The sequence below is a fragment of the Poromitra crassiceps genome (genome assembly GCF_964638095.1).
Source record: "Poromitra crassiceps genome assembly, chromosome: 6".
In the NCBI taxonomy this organism is placed as follows: domain Eukaryota; kingdom Metazoa; phylum Chordata; class Actinopteri; order Beryciformes; family Melamphaidae; genus Poromitra; species Poromitra crassiceps.
In genome coordinates, this window is record NC_139627.1 from 16,812,567 (window position 1) to 16,825,859 (window position 13,293).

The 13,293-nt window shown below is 44.5% G+C and overlaps 1 protein-coding gene and 1 pseudogene across 2 annotated transcripts in view; both read right to left on the reverse strand.

Annotated features, from left to right (window-relative positions):
• Positions 1-385: 385 nt before the first annotated feature.
• LOC310777756 (membrane-associated phosphatidylinositol transfer protein 2-like) overlaps positions 386-13,293 on the reverse strand; it is a gene marked incomplete at both ends in the record, with an annotated part of 76,950 nt that continues 64,042 nt past the window's right edge. Inside the window, one exon of the mRNA XM_083638118.1 lies at positions 386-757. Within this exon, the coding sequence (XP_083494244.1) occupies positions 386-757 (372 nt within the window). The remainder of the gene's footprint in view (positions 758-13,293) is intronic.
• On the reverse strand, positions 12,701-13,111 carry LOC310778717 (histone H3.2 pseudogene; annotated as a pseudogene). The gene has a single exon. The product of its transcript is annotated as a histone H3.2 pseudogene (transcript).

Sequence of the window (13,293 nt, forward strand, 5' to 3'; positions counted from 1 at the left end):
GTGTGTGTGTGTGTGTGTGTGTTTGTACAGTGTGTCGTACTGTATATGAGCGTGTTCACGCAGGGGCGTCCCGTTACACGAGATTTGTTTAAGGCTTACAATATTTCCTTTCATCCTTCCTTGTCATTCTTGAATGGTCAGTGGAGTATTCTACAAAAGTACTGCTGTGAAAGAGTGTCATGCTACAGGGGAATTGTCTCTTGTTCACTGGATCCAACATGGCCTGGTTTACGCCACTCCATCCGGGCCACTCCGCGTCCAACCTGTTACATCTCTCGCCCGACACTCACTCTACATCTCCGCAGCACCCTTAATGCCTTTCATCTTGCTCTCTCCATCCACTCGTCCTCTAGCTGTCCAAGGGTCAACCCAGAGAGCGTGCACTTCATTTGGGGCTGAGTAGGCCTCCGCTGCCCTCCTTGGTGCTCCCGCTGCGGCCCCAGCACCCGGCGGCGAGGCTCATGCTCCTCTGTGCGGCCGGGGCGGCGCCGCGCTCCCGCTCCAGGTCGCACTGGCTCAGCGTGCGCTCGGTCCGTCCCTGCGGGGCGGAGGAGGAGGAGCCGGGCCCCGCCCCTCCGGGCTTGGAGGAGAGGGTACGAAAGATGTGGCTGCGTTTGCGGAGGAAGTCGCCGCTGGCCGCGCCCAGACCGAAGCTGCCCTTGCGAAGGACCATGCGAGCACTGGCCGACTTGGCGGGACGAGACCTCTGATGATACTCCAGTTGGGACAGGTGGGTGGCGTAGCCGTCCGGGATGAACTGGAAGAGATTAATTTAGTTATAGACGGTTTTAACTTGACAACAAATACATTCTAAATTGAACCCCCGCTCACTTCCTGTTGCAGTGTTTGCTATGGACATAAAAGAAAAAAAAACATTCAAGTGGAGGACTGACCATTCCGTGAAAACCGTCTATACAGCTGAGCGGCGAAAACAAAAGTAACAATGTCGAGTGAATATTTCTGCAGTTTGCCGAATGCTGAGAAAAAGGAAGTGCTGTGGGGTTGCGCTCTGGTGAAAACCGTCTATAGTAATTAGTCGCTTAAGCAATCAATAATGATACTTTGTAATTTTCTCTTAATTTCTCCCACTCAGGTGTGCAAAGCTCTATCAAGTCTTGATTGTAAAAAATCTGCTGGTCCTGACCAAATTGAGCCCTATTTTTTTTAAACAGCTGCCAATTTGATTGCAAGGCCCATTGCCTCCATTTTTAATCTTAGTCTAAGCAGTGGTGTGATCCCCAGCTCTTGGAAGTCAGCGTTTGTCCTTCCTTTATTAAAAGGTGGAGATCCTTCTGTTCTTGATAATTATCACCATATTTCTAGACTGTCTGTTACAGCTAAAGTGTTTGAATCCCTTGTGAATGAACAGCTAAAGCATTTTTTGTCTGATAATAATATTTTAAGTCAAACTCAGGTTTTAGGCAAGGGCATAGTACTGTAACTGCAGCTTTATCGGTCACAAATGATATTATTACTGCTCTGGATGATAAAAAAATCATGTGCTGTACTTTTTATTGATTTATCAAAAGCGTTTGATTCAGTGGATCATGGTCTTCTCCTTCAAAGACTCAAACAGATTGGTTTTAGTGTCCCTGTGCTGAATTGGTTTCTAAACTATTTGACTGGGAGAACTCAATGTGTGTCTGTAGACAATTATAACTCTGCTCCCTCAATAGTAAAGAGAGGGGTCCCTCAAGGATCCATTTTGGCTCCAATTTTATTTTCTATTTTTATTAATGATCTTGGTGTTGGTTTAAATCCAGCAAAGGTGCACCTTTACGCGGACGACACTATCATTTACACCCTGGCACCATCTCTAAAAGTGGCGATGGACTCCTTACAGACTGCCTATTTAATTCACTGCAGTTGTCTCTTGTTAATTTAAAATTGGTTTTAAACGCAAAAAAGACAGATTTATGGTTTTTACACGTTCCCGTTCATCTCCTATTGACTGTATGGTTCTAACACTAGATGGCGCTCAACTAGAGAGGGTTAATTCTTATAAATATCTTGGAATATGGCTTGATGACAAGCTGACTTTTGGTGTCCACATTGATAGCCTCTTAAAAAAACTTAAACCAAAGTTGGGTTTTTATTTTCGTTTAAAAAAATGTTTTCCTTTTACTGCCAGAAAGAGGTTGGTTCAAAGTACCTTTCTGTCAGTATTAGACTATGGTGAGGTCATCTATATGCATGCTGCTTCTGCTCTGGATGTAGTCTATCATGGTGCCCTGCGGTTTGTAACTGATGCAAGTTTCCGCACACATCATTGTCAATTATATGAAATGGTTCAATGGACTTCTCTGAGTCTGAGGAAAAAACCCATATGTAAATTTTTCTTTTAAAAGCTTTATTAGGTAAGTTACCGCTGTATATTTCTAGTTTATTGACATATCGCCACAGCCGATTTAACACTGTCATCAGAGAAAATGATTCTCTTGGCCCCCAAAACCCCCAAACAGAGCTAGGTCAATCTTCCTTCTCCTTTCATGCACCATATGCCTGGATCGAGTTACAAGGTGTTTTAAACATACATCTTTACCCCCTCTTGACATGTTTAAAAATACTCTAAAATCTGTTTTTACAGAACAATGTCATTGCATGTGAAATGTGCGATTGTCAAGTTAATTTAGCCCTTCTTTTTAGCCTTTAATCCTTGTAGTTTGTGTTTGCTTGTTGTGTTTCTGTGTGTATTCTGTGATGTTATTTGTCCCTGTTTGTATTTTTTATATGAAACCTTTTATTTTTGCTGTCCATCTTGACCAGGACTTCCTGGCAGAAGATATATTGTATCTCAATGAGACCTTCCTGGTTAAATAAAGAATAAATAAAACATGTTTAAATAAAAAAGAATTACATGATGTAACTGCTTGCTTTATGGTCAATTCTTAATGTAAATATTAATATTTTTTAATAATGCACCAGGTTAGAGGGTTCCTTGTACAATTTACAGCATTAGTTCTTTGAGAATCTCTTCCATTATCAAAGCAAAACTGGTATTGTAACTAAAATATTGATATTGAATCGTATCGTATCAGAAATCGTATCAACTTGGGACCTTGTGTATCGTAATCGTATCGTATCGGGAAGTCAGTGGCGATACCCAGCCCTATATGTGACCAGTTATCAGTTTATCAGAATAAGCCTATTTGGAAATATTTAACGAGCAGCGAGGATTGGGAGCGCTGGCTGTGCTGACCGGTCGGACTAGCTGACGCTAGTATCTGTCAAACCCTACTGTAGGCTACTGGCAGTGAGAAAACACTATCGACGTGCTTTTGTAACTAACGTTAAATGCCGACCGGGTACAGCCATCGGCTCCTCGCAGCAGTAACGCTATGAACATGTAACTGAAGTTGGCCGCAGTGTAGCTTCTGAATGTTGCCAAACGTCATTCATAGTGACGTTTTGTTTTGAAATTGGCCGCCAACTAGCGCTGAACCGGAAGAACAAATACAATTGCGGGTAACGCGGGTCGCGGAAGAGAGAAAAAGTGGGCGTGGTGTGAATAAGGTGAATAAGAGGCCATTTACACCTGGCGTTAACATGCGTTTTCTGCAATCTGATTGCAATCTGATAGCAGAAATGGCTGTCCTCTCAATCAGCATAAAGTTGCTGTATCCAGATTGAGAGGACACATTGCATTTGCACTTGTGTTCAATGTGTACACAATGCATCCCTGACCACCTCCGGAGGTGGTTTGGCCGATCAGATTGCAATCCTTCTTCAATGTGTTTTGGGGGTGTTTACACCTGGCATTTCAAGTGATAAAACACAATCTGATTGCAATCTGATCACAGAAAATGCATGTTAACGCCAGGTGTAAAGGCCTCTGAGTCACTCTGTTGGTCAATACACAAAAAAATGTTGGGTCCTCACTTAAAGCAGATACACAGTTCTGACACGGGATGAGCACGCAAAGTTACAAGTGACGTGTGTGTCACACAGCTAGACACACACACACACACACCACAACCACACACACACACACACACACACACCACAACCACACACACACACACCACACAGACTTGTGCTCAAAGCGCTGCCCAGGGTATCAGCCTTCTGTCTTTTTCCCTAAACTAGAGTTCTCGCACACGTCGATCTCTATGGAGGAGACTCTCTCTCCCTTTGTCCACATATTTGACATTTGACACTTTTCTTTTTCTTTCCAATCTCCATCCACCTCCCTCTGTTTCTCTCCTCCCTCTTCAGTCCTGCTCTTCTCTCCATCACCCCTCCTCTCTTTTTCATCCGAAAATCTTGACCGTCCTCCATACATACCACCCACCCACCCAGCCTCCACTTAGCCAGATTGCTCGAGTGACATTACTGATGACATCACTGAGGCCCACCTACTTAGCCATCACAACTGAGTGACATCATAGTTGTCATAGCCAACTTTTGTCCTATACATCACTGGACGTCCACGCTACGCACACACAAGACCTCTAGGCCCACCCATCCACTTAGCCATCACAACTGTCTGATGACATCACCGGTGACATCACTGAGGTCCTCCCACTTAGCCATCACAACTGTGATATCAGTCACCCTATAATACTGCCTATACCTGTAAGCAGTGTTGGGCACTCATTACTAAAAAAGTAATATATTACATATTACTCGTTACTATTTTCAAAAGTAATATTATTACTTTACTTATTACTCCATGCCAAAAGTAATTCGTTAGATACTCGGCTGGCAGGGGGCGGCTTTAGCTCAGGAGGTAGAGCGGGTCGGCCAATGACGCAAGGGTTGGCGGTTCGATCCCCGCTCCCTCCCAGCTGCTGTCGTTGTGTCCTTGGGCAAGACACTTAACCCTCCTTGCTCCCGATGGTGTGTAGGCACCCTGCGTGGCAGCCTGCCGCCATCGGTGTATGAATGGGTGAATGTAGACCATCTACTGATTGTAAAGCGCTTTGGATAAAAGCGCTATATAAATGCAGGCCATTTACCATTTACCATTTTACTCGTTATATTACTTTTCCGTTACATTCCACACAAATGGCAATAGGCCTTTTTCACTGCAGCGATTTTGTGTCTAAAAGGCAGGAGGTAACACAGGTGCACCAAGATGTTAATTAGGGCTTCCAACTTCCAGTCCATTTAGGTGTTCCAGTGCTGGAGCCCTAATTAGTTAGTTGGTTGCACCTGTGTATACTCTGTCTTCTAGACACAAATGGCCGTTGTGAAAAAGGCCCATGGCGTTTTTCTCATCAAAATGCAGACTTTGCGGTGCGAATGTGTGAACTAGGTCTATTATGTGCCGTTCCATTTAAACTAATCGCTTTGCCAGAGCACAGCTTCCTACAGAGATGCTTGATGAAGAGCACACCTGGCTCAAAGTGATGACTGACAAGATGCAATCTTTTAAACAGCTTCTGTTTTATAGAATGCAGTATGCACTGCCAATGCAAACTCAATACGTATAGGCTACATCTTTGCTTAACAAGTTTGTGTCACAAATAACGTTAGTTCTGCAACATTAACATTAACCTGACAATAATAACAGCAATGTTTGATGTCCACCAGCTTGTGAGTTTTTACGTTATCTCTGTATTTGAACAGTTTTCCGGTTTCTGTTGTGCTGTCCTCTCGTCTCGTAACGTTAACGTTAGGAAGTTTGAGCTCGTGTTTTTCACAGTGGAAAGAGTGTTTAGTAGCCTACCTGTCCTGGACACCGTTTACATTTGACTTCGATGTTCAATCGTGTCACCTTTCTTCCCGACAAAAACAAAGTCATGGGAATATATCCAGCCACGGATTTTCCTCCTCGCTCAGCAGGACAGAGAGGGAGGTGTGCCTGCCTGCCTGTTGCCTGGTGCTCGAATGTGCTCTGCGGTGACGTCACCTTGTTTTGGGAGCGTTAAAAGCCATGCTGCTTGTGATCAGTGAATGCCGACTGCGTGTCGTTTTGCAGCGCAGCGGCATCACAGAATGGACTCAACAAAAGATGTAACGACTAACGTAACGAGCTCGTTTATCTTGAAGTAACTGTAATATTATTACTTATATTCTATAGTAATTCGTTACACTACTCGTTACTTGGAAAAAGTAATATTATTACAGTAACGAGTAACTAGTAACTCGTTACTTCCCAACACTGCCTGTAAGTAGGGTGGGAATTACACGGAGACCATCAGGCCATGGCCTGTGTTGCCCCTCCCTCTGGCTGTGATGCCCTAAGATCCCTAAGGACACCTTGGCAGTGCCCTTGCTGCTACCAGCCTGCTGCTGTCAGTTGCTTTAAAAGCATCTTTGCGCCCTGGCATGTGGCCTGGCATGTGGCCTGGCATGTGCCCTGGCATGTGGTCTGGCATGTGGCCTGGCATGTGACCTGGCATGTGGCCTGGCATGTGACCTGGCATGTGACCTGGCATGTGGCCTGGCATGTGACCTGGCATGTGGCCTGGCATGTGACCTGGCATGTGACCTGGCATGTGGCCTGGCATGTGGCCTGGCATGTGCCCTGGCATGTGGCCTGGCATGTGGCCTGGCATGTGGCCTGGCATGTGCCCTGGCATGTGGCCTGGCATGTGGCCTGGCATGTGACCTGGCATGTGGCCTGGCATGTGGCCTGGCATGTGGCCTGGCATGTGGCCTGGCATGTGGCCTGGCATGTGGCCTGGCATGTGCCCTGGCATGTGACCTGGCATGTGCCCTGGCATGTGACCTTTGTGCCCTAAACAGTATTGTGATGCTGAAGGCCAGATGGCCGTGCCCCTAAAATGATGATATTCCCACCCTGCCTGTAAGCTTGCTTTACTTGTTGCATTGTAGGTTGTTGGTGGCATTTCTATGAAAAGTCTAGGTCACATATTTATCACACGTCTGTTTCTCTGAGAGGTGTGCTAATGCCTATATTTATACTTCTATAAAACCTCATCCTGTTGAACGCAGCTCTTTGTGTCTCTGTGTTGGTCAGTGCTTTCACACTCACTCACACACAGACACACACAGCAGCTGAAGATTGAGACAGAAGATGGAGATGTCTGAGCACGTTCAAATCTACAACAACGAAGATTCTCTGGAAAGAGAGGAGCGTCTACGAGAGAGAGAAGAGAGAGCCTCAGCTGGAGGGAGCAACGAGGTGGAGGAGAGCGGAGTGGACCACTATGAAAGTTTAGATAAGGAGAGCGGAGTGGACCACTATGAAAGTTTAGACAACTATGGGGGTCGTGAACGCAGATCAAATATCGAGAACACACCAGATCAGCAACTAGGTGAGTAACACAACCACGCAAGCATACAAACACACAGACACACAGAGACACAGAGACACACACACACACACACACACACACACACAATCAGAAAATAGCCAGTCATGTTGTAATGAACAGTAATATTCAGTAGCTGTGTAACAGTCCCTCTGGTGCTTGTGTTACTAAAACATGGCCGCTCTGTCTTGTTCTTACAGCTGATGTTATCCAGCCAGTGAAGAAGCCCTGCAGGGTGACTGTAGTGTGTCTGCTGCTGATGTGTCTTCTCCTACTGGCTGCTCTTATAGGCGTTGTGTTCCACTGTAAGCCATTCACTTCCTCTATCACACATTAGATTTGCCCTCTTCAGCATCCATTTTGTATATTTGTCTCTAGCTACATTTAAACACAGTTTTGGATTTCCTGTTTGTGCAGGTACAAATGCTAATGGCAGACTAGAAGAAGAATCACTCAACAAACTGCTGACCCTCAACAAGACTTGGTTTGAGCTCAGTGAGTCTGTCTTATTCTGCCTGTGTGTGTGTGTGTGTGTGTGTGTGTGTGTGTCAAGTCAAGTCAAGTCAAGTTTATTTATATAGCCCTAATTCACAAGCATGTCTCAGAGGGCTTCACAGAAAGTATGTCTAGCTAATTCTAGCTGACACAACAGTAACAAGAATATACAGAATAAAGATAACATTTGAACAATTGATAATATAGAAAATATAGGAATGAGTGTGTGTGTGTGTGTGTATGTATGAACTTGCATGTACTGTACATTTGTGTGCATTATTATGTATTGTGCTTTTATTTGCTGCTCTTAAGATCCTCTCCTCTTGCAGAGCGTCTCTGTAAAGATGGAGGATGCAGCTCATTGAGCAACAGTTTTTACTACATTTCTACTGAGACAAGCTGGGAGGACAGCAGGCAGGAGTGCATAAAGAGAGGAGCAGACCTGCTCATCATAAACACTGAAGAAGAACAGGTAAAGAGAAAAGTGGCAACATGTTTTTCCCTGAAGTTGCTGTTTGATTGTAAAAATCTCTTTAGAGGTGATTAATTTGGATTAAAACTCTCACATTGCACACTTTGTTTGAGTGCTTCACACGTGTGTGTTGATGTCATTTGTCTTTGAAACAATTCAACAGAAATTCATCAATTCCTTCAACAAGAACATTTGGATTGGTTTGAGTGACAGAGATGAGGAGGGAGTCTGGAAATGGGTGGATGGTAAACCTCTGAGCAGCAGGTAAGACATTCATTCTTCAGTCCTACAGTCATCAGGTTGGCCTGATAATGATAATGCATTGTGCTCTTATTTTGCATCAAGTACAGTTGAATGTTTTCTTTTTTAAACAGGTTCTTCTGGCACACAGGCCAGCCCAATGGAAAATACAACCGTGTAAATCAGGACTGTGTTAACACATTTTGGCCTCAAGAACTAAACAGCTGGAATGATGACAGGTGTGACTTATTGTATTACTGGGTCTGTGAAAAAGTGATTGACTTCTAACATTGTGACATCTCAAATGAAAACATATTGTCACTTTACCTCCACACAAAGTTTGTCACTGTCTTTCACACAGAGGAGGTGACATCTCCTTTTAAGGGATAAAGAACTTTGTAATCTACTTTTTGTCAGAGTTTCAGAACAACTATTTGTATTTGTGAAGCGTCCAGTAGAAGTGTCGATTTAGCAGCTCCTCTTTTCCACTGTCTCAATTCAAGACTTAAGTGATTTTCGTTAACAAAATTATATTGTGCAACATCCTGCCTGATGAACTTAGATAAGATATTAGATTGATTGTCTTTGATTGATTATCTTTCAAATCACCTCAAAATACACATTCACTGACCTATTGTAGTTTTGCAGGTTTTTTATTTTCTTGTGGTGTGTGTTTTTATTTTATTTTTAAATTAACAATTTGTAACTGCTTCGTATATTTTACAATTATTTATATTATTCTGTATGATAAAGTACATTGCAAACTTTGCTTTTATAAGAGAACAAGAAGAGAAAAGTGCTATATAATGTAAATAAAATGTATTTTGCCAACTTATTCTGTATGGATTAAGAAATGTTTTTGCCTTGATTAAGTATGCTGAACTGTCTGATGACATCACATCTAGACCCATCCTCCCACATAGCCATCACAACTGTCTGATGACATCACATCAGATCTCTAGACCCATCCTCCAACTACCATCACAACTGTCTGATGACATCACAGGCCATCACAGATCTCTAGGCCCACCCACTTAGCCATTCACAACTGTAACCTGCTCCATCAAAATGAGTCACATTGACCCTAAAACCATTAGAGTTTACTACACTGTTGGAAAGAGGAGAATGTCATCTTTCTGGTGATATCAGAACGATTACATGTCACTCGAGCAATTATGCTCTCACCACCGGCTGTTAGAAAGGTTCCAGTTATCTGTCCAGTTTATCTGCAGCCAGCATGGCTGGGCAGCAGCTCTATATAAGTCACTCTGTTGGTCAGTTGGTCAATGCACAAAAACATGTAGGTCCTCACTTAAAGCAGATGCACCGTTCTGACACGAGATGAGCATGTGATGTTATAAGTGACGTACACACACCACACACACACACACACACACACACACACACACACACACACACACACACACACACAGCGCTGCCCAGGGTAGCAGCCTGCCAGAGCTGCTCTTCTCATCTTCTGTCTTTTTCTCTAAACTAGAGTCTCTCTCTCTTTGTCCACTTTGACACTTCTTGTCTTTTTCTTTCCCATCTCCATCCACCTCCCTCTGTTTCTCTCCTCCCTCTTCAGTCTTCTTCTTCTCTCCATCACCCCTCCTCTCTTTTTCAGCCAGAAATCTTGACCGTCCTCCATACATACCGCCCACTCACCCAGCCTCCACTTAGCCAAATTGCTCGAGTGACATCACTGATGACATCACTGAGGCCCACCTACTTAGCCATCACAACTGAGTGACATCATAGTTATCATAGCCAACTTTTGTCCTATATCACTGGACGTCCAGGCCCACCCACACACTTAGCCTTCACAACTGTCTGATGACATCACATCAGATCTCTAGGCCCACCCGCCCACTCCATACAACTGTGATATCAGTCACCATATAATACTGCTGTCAAAGGCCTGAGTCATTTAAATACTGCCTATACCTGTAAGCTTGCTTTACTTGTTGCATTGTAGGTTGTTGGTGGCATTTCTATGAAATACCTAGGTCACATGTTTATCACACGTCCGTTTCTCTGAGAGGTGTGCTAATGCCTATATTTATACTTCTATAAAACCTCATCCTGTTGAACGCAGCTCTTTGTGTCTCTCTGTGTTCACTGCTTTCACACTCTGTAGAAAATCCCCTCATTTCATATTCCTCCAACTGCCTCCTCACTGCTTCCCTTCACTGCTCTCTGGATGGGCGGAGCCCGAGAGCTAATAAGGCCAGTCACTTCACCTGTGGCAAATCCTCTGCTGCAAACCATGGTAGCACAAGCTGGCTGGCCTCCACTGGATTCCTCACCTTCACTGTTTGCTGTGTAAATGATTAGTAAGTTTTCCTTTTATTTGACTTTGCTTTGGTAATTTATGATTATTGGATGCACTGCTTAAGTTCCTTTAATAGAGTTATTTCTTTATTTTGGATATTATATAATTAGTAATTGTTTGGATTTAATTGTTACTTTTGTTGAATCACTATGGATTTACAATATGTTCTTCTCTTTCTTTATCACCAGCAAACCAGCAACAACATAATGGGTGTATAAATAAAAGACTAGTGTTGCAATCCAAGCCTCTGCTGTATTCTGTCCTGGCCGACAGGCCATTGTGTTGGGCCTCACCTGGAACCTCACAAATCACAATGAAACAACCTTCACTAAGCCAGAATACCTTTAAAGGTTACTAAAGTCTTGACTTGAGATCTTCTGTTTGTATAAATGACTTGGAGCACATGACCATGTCAAACTCAAGGGGTGCGGGTAGGGCTGCCACGGTTATGGCTTTCTTTAGTGTCCATGCAGCGCCCGGGGACCAACTTCAGTTCTTTGTCATCGCTGGTCAGGCTGCATGTTTTTAGTGGGGGTCCACACACAGACTCCACACAGAAAGGCCTTTTTGACAAGAGAGCCCACCTGGGCAGTAGACAATGAAGACATTGGGGGGGGGGGGGGGGGGGGACACCCTCAGTGCCCGCAGCGTCCCAGGCGGGAATCGAACCCAGGACCTTCTAACTGTGAGGTGACAGCGCTACCACTGCCCCACCATGCTATTGTTAAATGTTTACTAACTTTTGAACCGCTAATCCTATCAATATGATTTAAAAACTCCCGTAAAGCAGAAATTCCTCGCGTCTCGTTTGGGTAAAAATGAACTAAATGTGGGCAGGGGGCGGGTAGAACAACGTAGGAGGCACAGTATGTTTTTCTGTTGCACTCAGTCTGAGGCAGGGGGTGTGTCTAGCAGGGGGTGTGTCTGGCAGCTGGTCTGACTCTGAGATGCAGGCAGAGGGAAGAGGAGAAAACTTTCTGAAGCACGTTTTCCGCTTTGTTTACATAACCGGCATCATTGTGTGACGCTATATGGACTGCACAAAACAGCCAAAACTCAGCTGCGGGGTCCAGGTGATTGATTGGAGACAATACGAGTCGGACAGATGCTGTAGTAGGCTAATGTTAGCCTCCACTACAACCATACACACTGGCTGTTTTCATAGCAACAGGCAACAACATGGATACCGTGAAAGTGGAGAGGTTGAACGTTGTAAAAGTGGATTTACGTTCCTGCAACAGCGATCATAAAGGCAGTATGGATTATACTGGACATATTGGAAATGACTAGTAAGTCACTTTTCTTGCTGTACAACTGTCTGTAGTGTCTGATAGCAGAGCTAACCAGCTGGTTAGTCAGCTAGCAGCTGCTAAAAGCTAATTAACGTACATCAGCTGACGAGTCTCGGCCAGAAAGACTGCTATTCGCCTCCCGTGTGAAACGGTGGCAGTTTTGTTAGGGTCACTACAAAATGTTTGCACTGCAGAGTAACGGTTATTATACTGTATATATGCGGTTCCGGGTCGGGGTGCGGGTCTCATGTCTGCGGGGCGGGGTGGGTTGCGGTACTGATTGATCATATGTGCAGGTTCGCGGAGCGGGGTCGGTATGCAGCTGGATACCGACTCTGCATTAATTGAGAGATTAATGCATTTATTGTGTTTATATTTTAAAAAGACAAAACTGAACCAAAAATGGGTCTAGATTAGAACCCTGGGAAATTCAGTGAGGTCAAAATGACAGCTTATGGTCTTTCTAGGTAAACATTTTATTTTCTTTGCCTTTTGCGTAATTCATATAAAAACTATTTTAAATGACAATACAGACACTTTTAGGAAAAGTCAGGTACCCGCAGTATTGTCATTTTTAATTCAACAAGGTTATTGCACATATACCTTTCAAAAAGCTCAAAATGACACTGTGGTCTTTCTAGTGTTATCCGCGCTCTCCGCGGATGCGGCGGGCCAGCAGGAGGTCTTTGGGCGTGATGGTGACCCTCTTGGTGTGGATGCTGCACAGGTTAGTGTCCTCAAACAGGCCGACCAGGTAAGCCTCGCTGGCCTCCTGCAGAGCCGTGAGAGCAGAGATCTGGAAGCGCAGGTCGGTCTTGAAGTCCTGAGCGATCTCTCTGACCAGGCGCTGGAAGGGCAGCTTGCGGATCACCAGCTCGGTTGATTTCTGGTAGCGACGGATCTCTCTCAGAGCCACGGTACCGGGCCGGTAACGGTGAGGCTTCTTGACGCCGCCGGTGGCCGGGGCGCTCTTACGGACAGCCTTGGTGGCGAGCTGCTTCCTGGGAGCTTTTCCTCCAGTGGACATACGGGCTGTCTGCTTGGTTTTGGCCATGGTACAATGTTGAGTTCTTCCTTCCTTATCAGAAAAGTTAAAATATATCTTTCTGAGCTGCTCCCTGGAAGCTTTTCCTCCAGTGGACATACGGGCTGTCTGCTTGGTTTTGGCCATGTTACAATGTTGAGTTCTTCCTTCCTTATGAGAAAAGTTAAAATATGTCTTTCTGCAGCAGTGTT